Raw genomic sequence first — 21,127 nt, forward strand, 5'->3', positions numbered from 1 at the left:
CTAAAACGAAAAAATGCAAAGAACAAAATAGTCTTAGAATTAGTCAAAGAATACGTGTGAATTTTTTCAGATTTTTTTAAACAAATTTTTTTAGTTATAAACAATAAATTTGTTAATAACTTTTAAAATACCAATTTTAACGCTTGGTAACCAAGCTAAATCGATTCAGCACACCAAAAAACCTATAAAAAGCTTTGGTTACCTTAAGGACCTGAAAATGCATACTCGACCCATAGCTGGCGCCCGGACTATCGACCGTATTTCGGAGAAACGAGCCGATTGCGCGCAGTGCAATTACGCGGCACTTGACTGGGACTCGCGTCCGACTAACGTTGTAATCCGCGCGTGTTCCCCTTGGACTCGCGTATGATCAATTGCGTCCGAGGCATGATCCGATGGTGGCGAGGACATGAGATACGAGATAGCGAGACGAAGCGCGAACGAAGTGATGGTTGTATTGATGAGCGTTGAGAGTTCGATTAAATAAAGAAACGAGTCTTTGTGTGCAAAAGTACATTTTTCGTAGTCTTTTCGCGAACCCTTCTCACTTATTTTCAGCTTGGACTGCCGACGCTCGCGGCGCACTTGGTGTCGGCTCGACCCTTTCTGAGGTAAGACTCAACGATAAGCTAACCGGAGCCTCAGTAAGAAATAATTAGACGGCAGGCCGAGCATGGGCTAGTGCCCAAAACCTCGCACGTCACAATATATGTGAATACCGAACTCACCAGCAGTGCATAGCCTCGGGTCCTCGTCGTATCCCTCGCGGCAGTCGGGCGCTCCGTCGCACAGATACTGTATGGATATGCAGGTGCCGTCCTCCGGGCACTTGAACGGCTTGTAGGGATGACAAGCCTCTCCTCCGTCTGCGTATATCATGCAAAAGAAAAAAGAATAAATCAGAATGTGTTGAAATTTATTTACAGCTTAGGGCATACGTACTGAGCATATTATATGTATACGGATAGAGAATAAAATTTTTGAATGTAAATTTGGAATTACATCGTGTATTACGTTCTCTCTCGCTCTCGTTGAACGTGCGTTGAATTTTACGAAAGCTGCGTGACGCGCGTGATGCATTATATCGACGCGCTGCAGCTGCCTCAGCTGCATAGTAGTATATTTGCAATCAAATATATATATCGAGAATTCATACGTCAAACAAATGTATTGTATTTTTGTACCACGTGTGCGCGCGCGAGCAGTAGCAGCAGATGCGGCACGCAATATTCATGATCTTTGTCCTTTCACGCTCTCTCTCTCTCTCGCGGATCGGATTTCATTATTTTTGTTGAATAGAATAGAATTTTCAGTATTTTCCAGTGATAGAAAGCAGCTCTATCGATTCGATTGGTATATATTTTTACACAATGAAATATAAATAAAACGTACGACGTCGAGCTTGTCAAGGTTTAATAAGCTGCTACACAGGCCATATATAATTTAATTTTGTACTATACGCGTGCCAAATATAAGAAAGTTTCCCGAAAGTCGTCGAGAGAAAGATAGAGAGCGAACAAAGACATAATTGCTATAATTGAATCAAGCAGAACAGCAAAAGAGTATAATTTTAATTCTCGAACGTATCGATTTATTGCCTTTTTCTGTACGTTTATTATTGAATATTATCTTTAGCGCTACATTGGCTACAATAAAGTAACGAATAATTAATTAGCTTGGAGCTTCCAGCGCTGGTACATGAACTAAATGTCGAGAGTCGATGAAGAGTCATTCGCTCGAGCTAGATAGAGAGCGAATCGTCAGAAGTGTTTTCTCGCGCAGGGGCGATAAAAGCTAAAAGGGGATGGGGGGGGGTCAGAAGGAAAGCAACAAAGAGAGAGAGAGAGAGAGAGCTACGTAAAAGTTCGTAAAAGAAGTAAAGAAGAGCCAATGATCGGGTGGCTAAAAGGAGTATACGTTCTGTGAGTCTTTTTAACGGACTCAAATTGTTTCAGGCGTATATAAAGTCCGTCTCGTCGTCGTTGCGCAGCCGACATAACAGCGGCTCCACGCGGCTCTCAAGATAATGAATCGTAACGCCGCCGCTATACGATCTCCGGTCTTCTTTGTCGTAATGCAGTATGACGACCGAATGTCGTCGTCGTCGTCGTCGTATTGCTCTCGTGCTACTGCATAAGCTGTGCACGGGTAAGTATAGGAGGAGACCACTTTTCTATATATCCGTCGGGTTTTTCCAAGCGGGGCAAGATAAGGCACAAAAGGGACGAAGTTGCGGGAGCCTTTAGTCATTCGTCCTACTATAGACGGCCGCAGCAGCGACGTTCGTTTGATATAATTCCAGGCTTTAAAGTTAAAAGGAGTAGTTGCTCGAGAGTCGTCGACGTCGACGTTTAAAGCCACACAGACAGACGGGTACGGGAGTCTGAATTCAAAGAAAAATACCGTACGAAGGGAATACATTATAGGACGAAGAGAGATAAGATACCGTGCACAAAAGTCCATACAAATCGTAACACGTATACGCACGAATGAATAATAATAAATGTTATACTCGTCCTTCTCCGAGACTCAAAATGCAATAGGATCTATAGCGATACACATTATCATAGTACGTCATATTATACGTTTGATTGTTCGTCCTTGATCCACTAATTAGACAGCGTAGCGTATAGCTGCTCGTCGCAGAAAAGTCAGACATTAACGATAATTAATCTCTTGCGCGCCCCGTACGTACGTACGTACGCGTATATCATAGCTCCGGGGACTCGAACGTGTATATAATATGTATATATAACCAGCCCATCCACCTACCAGCCAGTTGATGTACGAGAGAGAGGGTTTTAATCACCGCAGCCACGAGCTATATATATATAATCGCGTGAAAACTGTACGCCTCGCGCTCACCGTGCGGAGAAAAGGCGCAAAAGGAGCTGCTGCTGCTGCTACGGTGCAGATTAAAGGCAAACACGCGTATACACACGCACACGAAACGCAGCAGCAGCATAGGTACGCTGCAGTGGTAGACAAGGAGCTCGCGTGTAGCGTCGGGTAAAGGGGGGGGNNNGGGGGGGGGGGGGGGGCAGCGCTGTATATAATAATACACAATGATAATGTGTGGGCGCGCGCGAAATTTCCACCTGTGCAGCAGCAGGTAGCTAGCTAGCTTAAACCAACTGCACTGAGCTTTAAAGCTGAAATTCGAGGTGCGTTGTATATACAGCACTTACTTACTTACTTACTTACTTACGCTCGCTTCTCTCTTTGTTCGTGCGCACGAGCGAGCGAGAGAGCGAGCTCGAAACTTTTTGAACAGAAAGGCCAGTGCGGCTGGCTGGGTGTATAACGATGAAAATTGGGATGGATTTCGGAGCGTTGGAAAATTTTGAGAGAGAGAAGGAGAAAGAGGAGCTTTAATGGGATACGAAAAATTGTCAGTAATACGTCGGAGCTCGTGTTTTTAATCTTTATTGTGCTATACGATATCTTTTCTTATCTCTCTTCTCTGGTGTTCTTCTTCTATGTGCGAGAGAGAGAGAGCACGGACTCTCTTTGTGATGTAAATTTTTCATGTTCTCCAACGCTGATACGTATTAAAGGGACTAGACTCGGCGAGCTGAGGCGAAGTGAAAAAAAAGAGCATAGTCGTACAAATGTACATTGTGTGTATTTATTATGGAGTTAGAGAAAGAAAGGCAGAGAGGAAATATATACGTACATCCACAGTGCAGGGGAATACGTTGGTCTGAAAACACGTATATACATAAACTCGTTTTATATACACGGGCGCGGCTTCACTCTCGGCCGGCACCGAAAGGCGCAGAGGTAAAACGAGAAAAAACGAGTTCAAGCCGGCGTAAATATATAAACGTGTAATATAAAAATACGCGGCTCTTCTAATTCCATCGCACAATCTTAATCTCTGAGCTTGCGCGCAGCTGTGTTTGTTTTTTTTTTTTTTATGGAATTTCGTGCCTGCTGCCCAGGTTCATTCCTAAATACATCGTTTATTCATTGAGAAAAAAAAATACGTGGCCGAGGCGATTGTCCTATTAATGAGCGCACTGTTTACGGCGCTCGAGCTGTATGCGATAGAACTCGACTCGACTCGAGTTGTTTTTTTCTCTTCGAGTTCGAGTCGATTGCTCGAACTTTTTCAATTACTCTTTTATGCCTCGAGCAATGAGTTAATAAATACAAGAATGAATATAGATAACTCAAGAGTACTTGATTCAAGTCGTAAAATAATTAGCGTCGAAGTGAATTTTGAAGAGAGTGTATGACTTGTAGCTTTGCGCCTTAAGAGAGAATCAAAGTGTTAACGAGAGCAATAGCGAGAGAAAGAAAGAGAAACAGAGCTGCTTCTTTGGTGCAGCTGTTTATAAAGGAGATATGACTTTCTACACGTCGACTACGCAGCACCTGTCTCTTTGTACATATAGCTTCCGGTATGTGTGTGATTCTCGCGTGGTCGCGTTGGTGTAACCTCCTCGATGTCAAATTCGACACGTGCATCAGTCGGAGTCGGGTTTAATTTGGTAACTGGGATGTATAAGGAAAAATAAGTAGGTAGTCGTGAGTTGTACTTTATACATATTTATTGAGTTAACGGTGCGCGGAGCATATTCACTACTAAAAAAATTATTAAATATGAGACATTATAATGAATGTCTTTGTCTTATTCAATCGAGGTAAGTCTGTTATGAATTTTCGAAAATACACATGTATTCATTCAAACAGGTCAAAATAAATCGTACTTTCGTTCAAACAAAAGTTACAAACAAAATACCAAGGCTGCTCGAGGTTTTGATCGAGCATACAAGAGATTACGTTTTCGAATGCAACGCATGCCGACGCATTGGTTTCCCCAATAACTTTTGTTCGAACAAAGAAAACGATTTTAAACTCTGCACGCGCGCTTTTGTTACATATCAAGTACAGGAGCTAACGCATAAATATCATTTGAATTAACAACAAAGGTTCCAAAATTTGTCGAGTTATTTTCCATTCCAACTAAAATTATCGCACGTACAAGTCGCTAAGCACAATCAATCACGATGGGTCTCGTACAATCGTAAATCAAAAGTCTATCGCATATTTTTTCCACGAGGTTTTATACTCGCTGACTTTGTCTCCGCCTAGCGAAGGCGTTATCTATGCAAACGAACGTTCGCCACATGTCGAATGCCTACGTGACGAAATAATCGCTCCTCACTACTCGTCACTACCTTTTCGCTATCGAGAAGAGAAGTGTTTTTTTATGGAATGTTTTATATTTTATTGGATATTAAATGGATAAATAAAAATTTTAATTCATAATAAACTTTTCTCGAAAAAATGTCACAAAGATTGAACACTTCTTTTACGAGGAGACTACAAATTAAAAATTGAGATTTTTGCCCATCGTGTGCCTGACAGTGCTGGTTTCAGGGCTCTATCCACGGTATATTTCGATCATAGACTATATGAGCGTGAAGCCCATTGAAACCAACGCTGACCACTACTCGATGTTTTTCTCAGTGTATCCAAGCGTTCTTTTAAATTATATCTATGCGGCGGGCGCGAGCGCACACACACACAAACACACACACACACACACACACACACACACACACACACACACACACACACACACACACACACACACACACACACACACACACACACACACACACACACACACACACACACACACACACACACACACACACACACACACACACACACACACACACACACACACACACACACACACACACACACACACACACACACACACACACACACACACACACACACACACACACACACACACACACACACACACACACACACACACAAGGGGCCCCGAATGAAATTTGAGACTCCTCCTACTTAACTTTCTTTTGTACAGTTTCGATTGATGTACATGAATCTATATACTTTTTAAAATGTATAGATAGATCAGTACACGATGTGAAGCCACAGCGTGAACATCTACAAAGATCGCATCGCGTATGATTTTCGTAAAAAAAAAAATATTTATTTTGTACGTGACTTAGTGCTGTGTGTGGACTGTACAGTCTGTATACTTATTTAGCCGAGTGTACCAAGAAATTTTCATCAGTCAGTACTCGAGTGATTCTCGCAAAAAACAAAAAAAAAGAAAGAAAATGATTTTTGATTCTCATAGTGATTGCGTAAGTGATTAGTGAAAAAAATGAATTTTAACAACTACAACTTCTTGAGCTGGGCATTGGATTCTTTCTGCAAAATGATACACTATCGGCTGCCACTCGAGATGTGCGACATGATCATCGAGAATTTGAACAACGAGGATTTATACAATATTTGCTTGGCGACTACGGGCCAAAATTAGTGAAGATAATGAGCATATTTTTTTGTATTTTTTTTTTTTTTTTTAGACTGGTGTTATTATTAAGTGTTATAGATTTTCTATATGATTGTTATTCAAATAAATAAATAATAAAAAGGGAGTTGCGATTCTTCATATTAATGAAAATACAATCATTAATTTAAATAACAATTTAAATTTTTCATTCATTTTAACGTCATCTCGTATCAAATATATAGATATTAAAATGAACAAGTATCTCCATTGGACTTGATGGAATTTACAATTTGATGTTAATATGTTTACTGTTTTTCAATAAATATATGAAAAATTAAATTGTTTAAAGCATGACTTAATATTTTAGAAAGCCTCAACCAATAATAAATTATTGATGTAAAATTAATGGCTCAAAGAGGGCTTAAAATCGAAAAAAATTTTATTCAATTTCTCAAAAGAATATTTCTTTCCATCGTGGAAAAACTGCCCAAGGCAGAAAAGTTACATCGCTCTAGTCGGATACACGGCCAGTCGGTCAGTTGCATCAGCAAGCAATACAGTCGCACATGGCTCTACAGTCGCAACGGCGCGCATCATCTCGGTAGACGGTAGACTTTCAAATCGGTCAACAGCCATCGACTGCGTGTACTAATTTATTAACTACACGACATCTGATTTGGATGTGTACACATGTCTTTCGCGGTGCACACTTTCACCGACGCAAGAAAACGACACCACAGCTGCCGCCGGCGTAGGCGTGTCGGTCATCGGCCCGCCCATCGACTGCGGTGATGTTTTAAAAACTAATTTTATTCAATTCTTGTTTTCTTTCGCATCTCTCACATGGACGTAAAATGAGCATAATTTATTTTTCATTTTACGTTGTTGTTATCTCTATTATAAAACAACTAATTGATGTTTTAAAGAAGTGTATGCGACTATGGTGTTATAGCTGAAAAGGTCAACCCTGAATCTTGCACTAAGGAATCTCAAACAGGGTTCACCAGAAAAGAAAAAAAAAGTTAACACACAAAGTTAACGAAAAAGCCTCGCGGAAACAGCTGTATCTCGGTAAAACATAAACATTTTTGTATTTGTAAGTAATAATTCGGAAAGGGAAGGAAAAATGTTTAAAAATTTTTTCGATTCTAAGCCCTCAAAGTTTATGAAAGACAAAAATTGCAACTGTGAGTAAAAACGACAAAGACCCCTCGTGGAACGAGGATAATAAACATACAGCACAATCGAAAAAGTTCAAAGACTCGAAAACCACTCGACTATCCGCAAACAATCGGTTATTCAAATTTGTCTACCACTTGACTACACAGAGAGAAAATATACGCGATTGAGGGCGGACATGTATCAAGCAAGAATCGCCGGAACGCTTGCCTGGTTCAATCGCTGGCTGTCCGGCGATGAGAGCCGGAGACTCGACGCTGGGACTTGAGTCGAACTACGGCCGCGCGGCATTATTTAGTCTAATCGCTAAATTTATAACTCACTGAAAAAGTGCCTGAATGCACTTAAAAAAATAAATGAATCCACCATTCCGATAGGAAATTGTCTTAGCTTTCCAATGGTATGGTCAAATTTTCCGAAATTTTCATTTTTTCCCGAGAAAATCGCCGGGAACCCTTAAAAGTCAAATATCTCACAAAATAGGTTGACTCAAGTTCCGCGTGCGAGCGACCAAAGCGACGCTAGAGTACTTGCTTGATACATGTCCTCCCTCAATCACGTATATTTTCTCTCCGTGTACAACTAGTCTCCAACACGACGAATTGGGGAAGTACGAAGACGAGTATAAAATTCAAAAAACCAAGAATTCGCATAGTTATATCTACTTACTGCTTTATATCTTTTTTCCTACTTTTCTACTTTCCATCTATCTATATATACTTTATAAAAAAGAGTACGGCGGAGTAAAGTGAAGGCTGCGCGAAACTGGCGGAAAACGACCTGAAGCCTCATGATGAAACGAGGCAGGCCTAAGTCCTACTCGGGAACCATCCGACCCAGTGCGTGTTGGAAGGGGCTGTGCCAGTGCGTCTGAGGGCTGCATAAATTAATTATAGCGCTATAACAAAGCTTCGATAATCGCGCGTGTGTTTGCTACGCGTCCTCGAAACATCGCGTCATCACGTAATTAATGATGCAATGCAAACCAATGGGTATTTCTTTATTTGATTCAATAATAAAAAATCATAATATAAATTTAAATAAATCGTCACAACCAATTTATTTAAACCCATCCTTATTTCAGAGTTCAATAGATAAGAAAAATAATAATTTTGTTCACGTATAACTACAAGAATCTTGCAACAGTTAGTACTCCAGTAACCTCAAAACATGAATGGAAAAATTGACGCGCTCCAATATTTGAACCATGTGTTTAAAACCGTGCCTCAATTGGTGAACGTATTTTTCTATTGCAGCGTCTATGCAGCGTCATCGCTAACTCATATATCTCATCGTATGTCTATCTCTGTCTCTGTCGAGCGCGCACATGGGCGTGTCCATATCGTATTCTATAAATAGCCAGTCCGCTTCTTAAACTGCTCTCATTGAAAACGCGTTCGTCGTGTATAGTCATTAGTGCTTTTACGGAACATACCGCATACGGGACTGCACCGCAGCGTGAACAGATCGAACATATTGTATCGAGTAATTTTTCGTTAAAGAAATTATAAAATACATCTTGAATTATAAGTGATTGTGATTGTGATTGTGATTGTACGTGTGTTAGTGTGTTGAACAATGGCCCAGGACGATTACGAGAGTTGGAAGAAATTGAGGACCATGCGTAAAATAGCCAAAGGAAAAAATAAATATAAATTTCTTGATAAACTTCGTCCCTTGATCAGTGATTGGCGGGGCCGACTTCCCAACCTTCCGGTAATTTTTCCAACGAAAGAGATTAATTGGCTTATCACGGAGGCCGCGAGAAGTATGAAATACGACGAGGCAAAATTATTCATCGAGTTCGTGGCGCGTAGCGGCTACAAAGTCAAACCCAAAAGTAAAAGCGGCAAGCAATCGCCGAGATGTACGACGCCACTGCATCACTTGTGTCAACGCGACGATTTCACGTGTCGTTTCAATTGGCCTGTCGTGGCAGATTCGCTATTCGACATATACGACGGAAACCACGTGAATTACACCGACAGATCTGGATTGTCGCATTTCCACGTGGCCTGCTGGTTCGGCCGTACAGACGTTGTGAAAAAATTTCTCGAGCTCGGTCTAGATCCCAATCTTATTTGGCCAAGGAGAAAACGCACACCCCTGCACTTGGCCATGCAGTGCCGAAACAGAGAGGTGGCCGAATTGCTGCTGAGAGCCGGCGCCGATCCCAACTCGGTCAATGACGATGGAATGACGCCTCTGAACGTTATTTGCGAGAATCACGATGATGTCGACTTGGCGAGGATGTTGTTCGAGCTCAGCGACGAAAAATATCGGGTGCAGGTCGATCATCTCGACGAGTTTCAAAATACGCCGCTCCACGTGGCACTGAACTACTATCGCACGGGAACGGCGCGATTTCTGCTGGAAATGGGTGCCAATCCGAACGTGGCCGACTACGATGGAAATAGCGGTCTGCACCACGTGTGCCAGATGGGCGAAGGCAACGATGGCTTGGCGGACATGATATTCGGTAACGACGATTACAAGCCGTTGCCGATCAACGCCCGGAACGACAAAGGCAATACACCGCTGCACCTGGCGGTGAAGAGAGAAGCCTCGAATATGGTCGAAGTGTTGTTGAGACACGGCGCCGATTCGAACGCAACCAACGACAAAGGGATGACTCCACTGCACATCATTTGCAAGAAGTACGACGATCCGACCTTGCTGAACGTATTCCTAAGGATAAATGAAGAATTAGGTCGGCCAGTGATGATCGACGCCCTGAACAATAAAGGCCAGACACCCTTGGCCTGCGCTCTGGCTAACCATAACATTCGCTCGGCCGAGGTGCTGCTGAGGCGAGGCGCCGATACGAGCTTGAGCACGCCCTTGAACCGCATTTGCTATTACGGCGATCGTTGGGTCGAGCTGTTCTTCGAAGTCGTCGACGGGAGGGATCGGACGGTGGATATAAACGCCCGAGACCGCTCGGGTTTCACGCCGTTGCACGTGGCTGTGTGTTGCGGCTACAAAAACTCGATGGAATTGCTACTGAGAAGAGGCGTTGACCCGAACTTGGTCAATGATGATGGAATGACGGCTCTGCACCTTATTTGCAGGAGAGGCCAAGACGACGATTTGGCGGAACGATTTTTCACTGTCAATTCCGAAGTCGGTCAGCAGGTGCTGGTCAATGTTCAAGATAATTTGGGCAACACGCCGCTGCATTTGGCTCTGTCTCGGGGCCACAGAAACTTGGTAAAATCGCTGCTGAGAAGGGGTGCTTCAACAGCGGAACCTCTGCACGACATTTGCAAGAGGGACCAAGACGACGGCTTCGCGAATATGTACTTCCATATCAACGCAGAACTCGATCGACCGGTGGACGTCGATGCCCGGGACGCGTTGGGTCGGACACCGCTGGATCTGGCTCTGACGAGCCTCCTGCCGGACGCGATCGATGCGCTATTGGCTAACGGCGCTGCTCTGCCTAGTGTCTTCCCCCCCACCGTGGATGATTTTTGCCAGAGATTCAACCCGGAAAACATCAAATATAAAGAAAATTATGTTAGATTGAGAATAGCATCTGGCATTCTGGTCGTTATCGAGTGCTTAGATAAACATGGATACGAGATGGACCGGACCATAGCCATGAGGGTCATGGAATTATTCGCTGATTTCGGTTTATACGAGAAGTCGACGAGTCTTGAAAAATATTGGTACGTTGACGAGATGTTGGCCGGCAAATCGAAAGTGACGATGGTAAAGTCGGACCTTTCGCTCTACGACCTAATACAGCTGACACCCAAAGAGGCTACAAAACGAGTCGCACCCGCGGATTACTTGGAGCTCGCGTGCTCGATGAGATGGGACAGATTTACCGAAGAGCACGCGGAGGCTTGCGTCGTGCATTTGTGCGAGAAACTATCCAGACGATTTTTCCTGGGCTGGGCACTGGAATGTTTCAGAGAGCTGATACACTACCGATTGCCGTTTCTCTGCTGCGATATGATCATCGAGGACCTGAATAACCACGATTTATATAATATTTGCTTGGCGGCTGCAGGCCGAAGATCGTGACGAAACATATTTTTGATCATTTTTAATACATCGTGTTATTTATTTATCCAGATTATTATGATGTTGAAATAAAAAAATTAATTAAAAAAAATAACATTAAATTTAATCATAAAAATTAAATTTAAGGTGATGCCTTGGCCACAATTTTTACCGACCGAGCACAGAAAATGTATATTTTCGTAACTTGTTTTCTAGGCTGATTTTCGAAAAACGACTCTGTGGAGCCCTCCGTATTGTAGCTGTGAATAACTGCACCAAATTTCAGCCAATTTCATCGGGTAGTTTTTCCGGAAAACAGGATCAAAATTTTTTATCCTGCAAACATTAGTCAAAAATTTTGATCCTGTTTTCCGGAAAAACTATCCGATGAAATTGGCTGAAATTTGGTGCAGTTATTCACAGCTACAATACGGAGGGCTCCACAGAGTCGTTTTTCGAAAATCAGCCTAGAAAACAAGTTACGAAAATATACATTTTCTGTGCTCGGTCGGTAAAAATTGTGGCCAAGGCATCCAGTTTGTCTGCAATCAATCAATTTTTTTTCTTTATTTCTTTCTAATAAATACGAATACTTCTAAGCTTGAAGTTTTTCCAGCGATTTTCCCAGGTAAAACTGAAAATTTCGGGAAATTTGATCCCACCATCAGGTAGTGAAAAACGTGCAAAAAAGGTCAAAAATAGGCCCAAAATGCCTAAAATCACCAAAAACAGCCATTTTCAGCCTTTTTTTGCATGTTTTTCGCCACACATTGTTGTCTACATTGCGTTAAACTTTAAGGCCCATTACAAAACTTTATCAGGCAGTAGTTGACATCTTTGGGAAGCTTTTTACATAGTTTAGGAAATGAAAGTCCGGTTCGAACTCGATTAGATTTCATCATTTATGTCCACTTGGCAGTTTTTTTGCTTTACACTTACCTAGATTGTTCCAATCACTTTGGCATATTTTTTTTCTGAAAATTTGGACAATTTCCAACAAAAAAGTTGCTGGGCACTTTTACTTTTGAATCATTCTACTTTAATCCAGGAATTATTTTAATATTTGTGATTTTTCATGAATTTCAAAAAAACCCTAAAATGGCCAACTTCGGGCCTCTGAAAAAGAGTGATAGATGGTCCCAAAAATTCTAATAAAATTTGGGGACATTTCTGACATCGGGAACAGCAAGTTTTTCATATTTGCAGAAAAAAAAATTTTTTGGCCATTCGATTTCACAGAGAATATGACGACGCATCCGCGCGGGCGACGTACGCCTCGCTTATCGCTCGGAGATGCGCCGCAATTTATCTTTTGCGTCTCGGTGTGCTCGTCGGCTTTACCGCACGTGCGGAGCGCCAGACGACCGCGAGGTCGTCGCCGACGAACGCCACAAATACACTCTCCTACTCGACTACCTGGCCGGCTAACCCAGGTACCCCGCAACTCGCTCAGGGCTTCGCGAATTCGATGCAACGCTAGGTCTGCTCGCACGCGCCGATGTATCGCGCCTACCTCCGCGTCCCGATATCTCTCGCGCCTAAATCCGGATGATATTACTCGCGTTCGCGAGGCCAAGAGGCCTGTCGTGCCGAAGCACGGGTCGCCTGAGGGCCTTGAGGCCGCGTCACGCCGAACCCAGACGACGAGGTCAATCACCACGTCCTCTCTAACACTCACACACTCACTCACGCTCACACTTGCACGTGCAAGTGCTCGCAGACCCACACACCCGACGAGGCTGTTTGCTGGCACACCTATGCGCCACGCAAACACACACGTATCACAACGGTGATGTGGTCTGCACTCAACTCGCACTCACAACCACACGAGCAAATTCTACTCACCAAATCGCTCTACTTCCCTCACACGAAATCGCACGAGGAGAGCTATTATCGTAACTGTACCCTTCGACTGTCTCTCGCAGACTAGTCTCTCGACACGCATCGCGGCTTCGCGTGTGGCCGCTTGCGCTTCCCCCTCTTCGCGACCCACTCGCGAGTCGCTCCTTCGGCCCGCAGACCCACCGAGCTCAAGCGAGAGCCTTGCTCCGAATGTGAGCACGACTCTGTGTTCACTCGGCGCGTCACGGCAGGCCGCTGTACGACTACAACGTCACAAGAATCGGCCATATGTATGTCACTGTATGTACTTTATGTATGTGTATATGACTGTATCATGTATAATATTGTATGTTGCATGTGATAAACAAGATTAGTGATAATTGATCAATTTTGAGTGATTTTATTTCCATTTATAGATCCAATGATTAATGTTTTATGAATGTGAGTGAATAGATAGAGGACTGAGATCAAGTTCTAATGTGAAATTGTGTATATTTGTGTGAAAAGTTGATTTTGACATAATCAACTTAGTTAACAGTTTCCACATAAAACCTATATTAGCGTATACTAACATTTTAGTACAACTTATAAAATGTAGTGATGAAATTGTCGCATTTGGCTTTGTGTGTCTGTCTGGGATATTGAACATTGTCCTTGTAGGTCTAATATGTTGAAAATTCAAGTTGAATTACTGTTTCTTATCGTCCAAAAAGTTTAAAGCAGCCTCAGTGACTTGAGAGTATCATTATGACATATATTGGTGTATTTTTGTTTTTTTTAACTCTTGAGCAGTTACGTTTCACCTCAAAATTGCTTTGTTGTCGTAACTTTCCATGTGAACCGTTTGAGCAAATAAGCTGAAATTTTCAGGGATTGTTCTACATGAGAATGGCTACAAACGCAAGCACTTTCAAAGGTATTGGGACAAATGAGCACTTTTTTCAGGCTATGTTGTAGCATAATCTGTCATTTTATCATATATATTAATGAATAAATGTGTATATGTGGCTGGCAAATTGTGTATAATTAATAAAAAAATCTGAAAGTGCTTGCGTTTGTAACCACACATCTAATGATCAAAATGAGACCCCAAGGACCATGATTGAACCCCAAGGACCATGATAGGTTCTAGCTGGATCCTACGGCAAAGGGGTACCTGTCAGGACTGTGGGCTTGCTTCATCGAGGAAGGTTCTATGGTGACTGGAACCTCAATTTTCATATTCCAGAGTGAAAAACTTTGAAAAAAGAGTGAAGAAAACTGAGTTTTCTCTGTATAATCCAAAAAAATTTTTTTCTTCATAATTAATAAATTTTTTATAAATGTAGGTTTAGATACCTTTCCCCCTTAACAAGGAAAAACGATAATTATGGCACATCCAAAAGTGGTCATTTACTGGTCGAAAGCGGTCAATCACTGGTATAAGTACCCCATAAGTTATTCATAACGAAAAATGAAAGAAGTTCTTTCAAATTTTTATTTATTTTTTAAATTTTTTTAAAAAAATGTTTTTAAAAAAAGAAAAGTGAGGCCGCATAAAACGATTTCTGATTGGCTGACACTAACAATGACGTCCGAAGGGAGCCGACTCAATACAGAAAAAAATATAATAAATATTGTTAGAATTCACAGTAAAAATTACTATAATATCTAGTAAGGAGGTGGCATCGACACATTTTAGTAATTTTTACTATTTAATGTAGGAAAAATTTATTCTTTTGAATTCTATCAAAATATCCCATTTATTATAGTAATTTTTCTTATACAGATTAATAATCATTGATATAAATTGTATTAAATTTTTCGTGGGTAAATGAAATTTAGTAGGAAAATTACGCCCCGCAGAGACGGGCGTTTGACTTCTGTCCCGAGTCGCGTATACGATTTTTCTTTATCCCCGCCCGAGCGCAGCGAGGGCTGCTGGTCGACGGCGGGCTTTGCAACAAATATCATCAATAATAATGTTTATTAGTACATAACTAAAATTATTAGTAAATAATTGTAAAAGATAGATAACTATCGCGTTAATAAAGTACAAACGATCCCGTAAAGTATAAGCATGAAAGTATTAGTACCATATGTTTTCTTCTTGTGTCCCACCTATATATTTTTAATTAAATTGAGAGTATTACTCGATTTAAAGTTGTATTCAATTAAATATTTATTTTGTAAAATTTTGAAAATTTGAATTAAGTAATTTACTCAATCTGAGTAGACGAGTAGAAACTTGAGTGACCAAGAATAACGTTTAAAATTGAAAGAATTTATTGAAATATATTATAAAAATGTAATGAAATGTGTACATCAAATTATGGTACTACACGGAGAGAAAATATACGCGATTGAGGGAGGACATGTATCAAGCAAGAATCGCCGGAACGCCCGCCTGGCTCAATCGCTGGCTGTCCGGCGATGATATCCGGAGACTCTAGCGTCGCTTTGGTCGCTCGCACGCTGGAACTTGAGTCAACCTATTTTGTGAGATATTCGACTTTTAAGGTTTCCCGGCGATTTTCTCAGGAAAAAATGAAAATTTCGGAAAATTTGACCATACCATTGGAAAGCTGAGACAATTTCCTATCGGAATGGTGGATTCATTTATTTTTTTAAGTGCATTCAGGCACTTTTTCAGTGAGTTATAAATTTAGCGATTAGACTAAATAATGCCGCGCGGCCGTAGTTCGACTCAAGTCCCAGCGTGGAGTTTCCGGCTATCATCGCCGGACAGCCAGCGATTGAGCCAGGCAAGCGTTCCGGCGATTCTTGCTTGATACATGTACTCCCTCAATCGCGTATATTTTCTCTCTGCGTACAATAGTTAATGAATCTGGCATATGCACGTCATAAAATAAATCTATACAATTCATCTATTGCATAGTCGAACCCAAACGATAATTAAAATGTAGGTTGCCGTAGTCATGGAGATAATAACTTTCGCGCGATATTGACAGGGAGCAAAAGTGTTACCTTTTCGAGTGGTGGGAGTAAGGACGTATCCTTTTCCTTGCCTAAATTATCGAGAGTCTTTTGGGCTTAATCAAATAGGTTTTTATTTCCGCTCGTGGATGGGGGGCGATTATAGCCATTTTTAAAAAGCTTAATCTTCGACCAAACACTAGAAAGTTTGGAAATTTCTGTTAATGGTTTGGCAAAAATCGACAAATGATTTTTTTTCTCGTTTTTAAGTGTGCGCGTTGTAGTTGCTCTGGTTTTTTTGTAGTCAATATATTTTTGTAAATCGCATCTATACTTCAAAAAGGCTAATTTAGCCTTCCTTACTCTTACCGCTTTCTCACACTCTTCGTTCCACCATATACATTTCTGACTAGCATTTCTAGCTTTTTTAATGTTAGTCTTATTAGATAATTTTTGGTTTTTTACCGGTAACGCTTTTGTAACACATTTATCTATTGTATTAATAAATATTTCATATTTAGTTATCACAGTTGAATTGAGATATTGTAAATTATTAAACTTATTTTTGCACCTTTCTAGCTCCTCAATGAAGGTTTACCAATTAATTTTTCTCAAGTTATATCTATAATCGATTTTTGTACTTTGATTAGTAGAAATGTAGCCACTAATACAGATAGGAAAGTGGTCACTTCCCCAAATATCCTCTAGAACATACCACTTGACTAAAGATAATAATAAGTTTGGTGAAACAAATGTTAAGTCTATACTGGAAGTATGGTAAGTATTATTCGTTATTGAGAAATGAGTTGGAGAACCGTCATTGAGGAGAGCATAATATTCTAAGTCTAGAGTTTCAGACATAAATTTGCCATTGGAACATGTATCAATGCTACCCCACCATGGATGGTAAGCGTTGAAATCTCCAAGAAACATAAATTTATCCAACATTTTAATTTCCTCTGTTAAAGTAGTCCACTCTTTTTTCCACGCATCAAACGTGTTCCCTAGTATATGCGTAGGACTTCTGTAGTACGCTATTATATTAACTGAGCCGATACGAGACTCGATTGTAATAGCTCCTATTTCAATTTGTGTTAGATTTACATTTAATTTAAGGAACTCAAATACAATATGATTATTAATAATGAAAGCGATACCACCTCCTTTGTTAGTATCCCGGTCAAATCTAATAACATTGTACCCTTTTGGCTGATAATTGTCATCTTCTTTTAAAAGAGATTCTGTGATAACAATTATGTCATAATCTTGGAAAAATTTTGCAGTTTCTACCTTGTTTTTTATGCCTCTACAATTCCACTGTAGGATATTAAGATCCATTTTTTATTTTAAGTGAGTTAAGTTTAATAATTAAAATTAATAAAATTAATAAAATAAAATAGAAATGAGAGAGTAAATACTGATTATATTCCAAACTAGGTTGAATCTGCATAAATTTTCTTTCTCATTTATTAAATACTATACTTTTGAAGATTTTCCACTTCTAATTTTCTTCATTGCCCTCGTAGTCCATGAACTGTAGAGTATTACTCGTTGAGGTTCTTCTCATAAGCTTCTCTGTGGTGTTAATCAGATTTAGTTTGTACCCATCCTGACTTGAATGGGGTGGAAATTCATATTGTGAAGGTGTTTCTTGTTTAAATAACTGATTATCTTTAGAATTTGATGAGCCTATGGACGACTCAGGAATGTCATCCTTTTTCTTGTTATTATAGTTCTTGTTATCTTTTTTTTGAATGTTTGAAGTTACTGCTGCTGCTGCTGCTGCTGCACTACTATTATTTTCCTTATCTACTGGTGTAGATTTTAAGTCGGGTGTTTTGTTTTTTCCACTCTCTGTGCTGAATTGCGTTGAATTTTTCTTGGCAGGTATGTACTTAGATCCAGGGTTGGAAATCCCTCATAAGTTTTGTTTATGGTACTGTTGAAATAATTGTTATTGTTTTTCTTATTTACTAGTACCTTAGCTTCTGAGAATGTCAGATTGTCATACGCCATTAAGACGTTAATTTTCTTTTGTTCTTGAAATTTGGGGCAATTAGCACTAATGCTTACATGACAACAATCTTCTTCTTTTATGTTACTGTCAGCTCTGCAATTAGCACAGGTAGGAGTTGCATTTGGGCATTTCTCCTCGTGTCTCATATCTCCACAATTGAAACAGATTTCCTTGCCTCTACACGGAAAAACTTTTGACCATGTTTCAGGCTCGAATACATAGAGATACATTCACGCTCTGAGTCGAGCACAATTCATGCTCAGTCCCGAGCGCGAAACGCCCTCGAGCTCTGTCGAGTGCGCATTATGACCGACGCTGAGCAGGATATTATCTCAACTCAATCTGAAAAGATATTCGCGCTCGAAGTCGATCACAGTTCATGCTCAGACCCGAGCACGAAATGCGCTCGGGTTCTGCTGATGCGAGCGTATTAATCCTGAATCATGAATTTGAAAGATGAATGTGTCGAGTTTCAAAAACTTAAATAAAAATATTTCTTTGAACGTTAACTTAGGCATCTGCGTACAATGATCTTATGCATGGTGTCTAACATCTTTATAAAAATACTTTTTGATAGAAAAAAATTAGCCTTTAAAATTATTACGTGCGCTTAACCTAAGAAGCTGGTGATTGCAATTTGAATTTTTCAAATAGCTCAATGGTAAACGAAATCGATGTAATTTTTAAAATTTGTAGAAGTCACTGTAATTTAAGTTTATTGAAAAACATTATTATTGTTGAATAAAATTTCTGAAATTCCGAAAATTCGTAATAAAACATTCATTAAGCAATACAAATAACATTCAAATAAATGCAATACAAATATATACATTTTCTATTTTATAAACTTGGCAACAATATCCTGACATTTTGCAAGGAGACTGTTGCGATGCAAGTTGGTTCTGTATTAAAACGCTGTATGCGCAAGGCTATATATGCGTTACACAGAACACAGCGTTAGCATGACAGAACATAGGGGAAATATGTTGGATTCTATATCTAATATCTTTTGAAAATAGTTGGAAACACCCATTTATAATTATATCATTCGAAAGCGAATAAGATTTCCTATAACATGTATAATCTTTTCATTTCATAAACTATCATTGGTTAAAATCCCACCCCACCACCCTATATAAATTTCTTATATTCAATATTTATTCATTTTTTGTTAAATCTATTCAGTAATTGTGACTGAGTGGCTCAAGACTGAGCGTAAATCGCACTCACCGCAACACTGAAACAAACTCAGCCGAACTCGAGCCTGATTTACGCTCAGCCTCGAGCGTCAATCGCCCTCAGTGCTGGTGACGAAACGAGCTCAGCTGAACTCGAGCGCGATGCACGCTCGAGGCTGAGCGTGAATCGCACTCAGTGCTGGTAACGAAACGAGCTCAGCAGAACTCGTGTGTGATTCGTTTTCAGTATTCGAGTGTGAAACATGGTCAAAAGTTTTTCCGTGTACATGTCTTAGTTGTATGTCCAAATTTAAAGCATCTGTAGCACTGCATGATTTTTTGTACTAAGGATCTACTTTTATTTTCACGCCCCAGACGTATATACTCTGTGGAAGTGATTGACCTTCAAAAGAGACCACTATAGATTTAATTGGAGTCCACTTATTAGTTGTAGATTGATCACTTTTATCTTTCTTGTTTAATCTCATTATTGCCATTACACTTGTAAAATCAGGGCAGTTAATGCCTTCCATTATTTGTTCGTTATTGAATTCCAAGTCAATTCCTCTAATAATGCCTCTTCTCGTTTGATGAAATCCAGGAACATATGCTTCAAAATTATGGTTTAACAAACTCTCATCATTAGCCAAGTTATTTGCTCGTTCTCTTGATTTTAATATTACTTCAACTTTTGATCGGCTTCGTCTGTATATATCTCTAATACTTGTATACTTTTTGAAAAGCAGACTGCCAATTTTGAAATGACTTACTTCCTTATCAGCTACTTTACTGCGAATCCATAAGCTGTATGGTCCCGGTATCCCTTACCTTTAAAAAACTATCATATTTTCTAGCGTTCTCTTCGTTTCATGTTCAACTAAATTACGCTTCTTCTGATTTATAATATCTTCTGGATGCTGAGCATCCGATAAATCACATTGACGGCTTCCTTTGGAGTCCTTCGCTTGATTGGACTTATCTGTGCCGTCGCTATGCGAGGCTATTCTACACGGATATTGCCCAAACGGGCCGCAGGTTATGTAACACTGCTATACACTAAATTTACGTTTGTAACGTTTAGGAACTAAATTAATATTCACCAATAGGAGTTATGTGACTCCGAATGTATAATGTACACTACTCAGCTCAACCAATAAATTTGTTTGTTTGTAGCGTAAAAATTAGATCTCAGAAATTAGAGGCTCTCCGTCCATTTTCGTGCTCACCGGCCTAGCCGACTTAGTACTTTTAAGGCTATGGTCGTGAACGCCACCCTGTGTCAGCTCACACAAGAAAAGTTACTGTATGCATAGCTAATTTTGCTATACAAGGTGTAATTTTTCGTGCTTGTACAACAACATTTGCTAAGATCTTTCTAACTAGTATTATGTTTTTAACATATAATATGTAACTATAAAATAAAATGTACTCCAGTAAAATTTTTACTATACACTATAGCAATTATTGTACCGAGTTTTATTAGAATATTTAATACCTTTACGAATATTTGTTTTAATATTATCAAAATTCCTGATAATCGATAGATGTCACATTACTATTTAGAATAGTAATTTTTACTGTGAATGTAACAATATTTCTTGTATTATTTTCTCCGTGTATGAGCGTCTGCGCTGCTAACTGTCAACAGACAGTTAGTTCTTAACTAACCATTGACGCGCGCGAAGCGCGTTTGAA

At 40.1% G+C, this 21,127-nt stretch overlaps 1 protein-coding gene across 1 annotated transcript in view; it reads right to left on the reverse strand.

Annotated features, from left to right (window-relative positions):
* The window catches only part of LOC106651631 (IDLSRF-like peptide), an 87,973-nt gene that overhangs the window by 18,546 nt on the left and 48,300 nt on the right, over positions 1-21,127 (reverse strand). Inside the window, exon 2 of the mRNA XM_014370232.2 lies at positions 729-866. Within this exon, the coding sequence (XP_014225718.1) occupies positions 729-866 (138 nt within the window). The remainder of the gene's footprint in view (positions 1-728; positions 867-21,127) is intronic.

The sequence above is a fragment of the Trichogramma pretiosum genome, unplaced genomic scaffold (genome assembly GCF_000599845.2).
Source record: "Trichogramma pretiosum strain Unisexual culture from Peru unplaced genomic scaffold, Tpre_2.0 scaffold158, whole genome shotgun sequence".
NCBI lineage: Eukaryota > Metazoa > Arthropoda > Insecta > Hymenoptera > Trichogrammatidae > Trichogramma > Trichogramma pretiosum.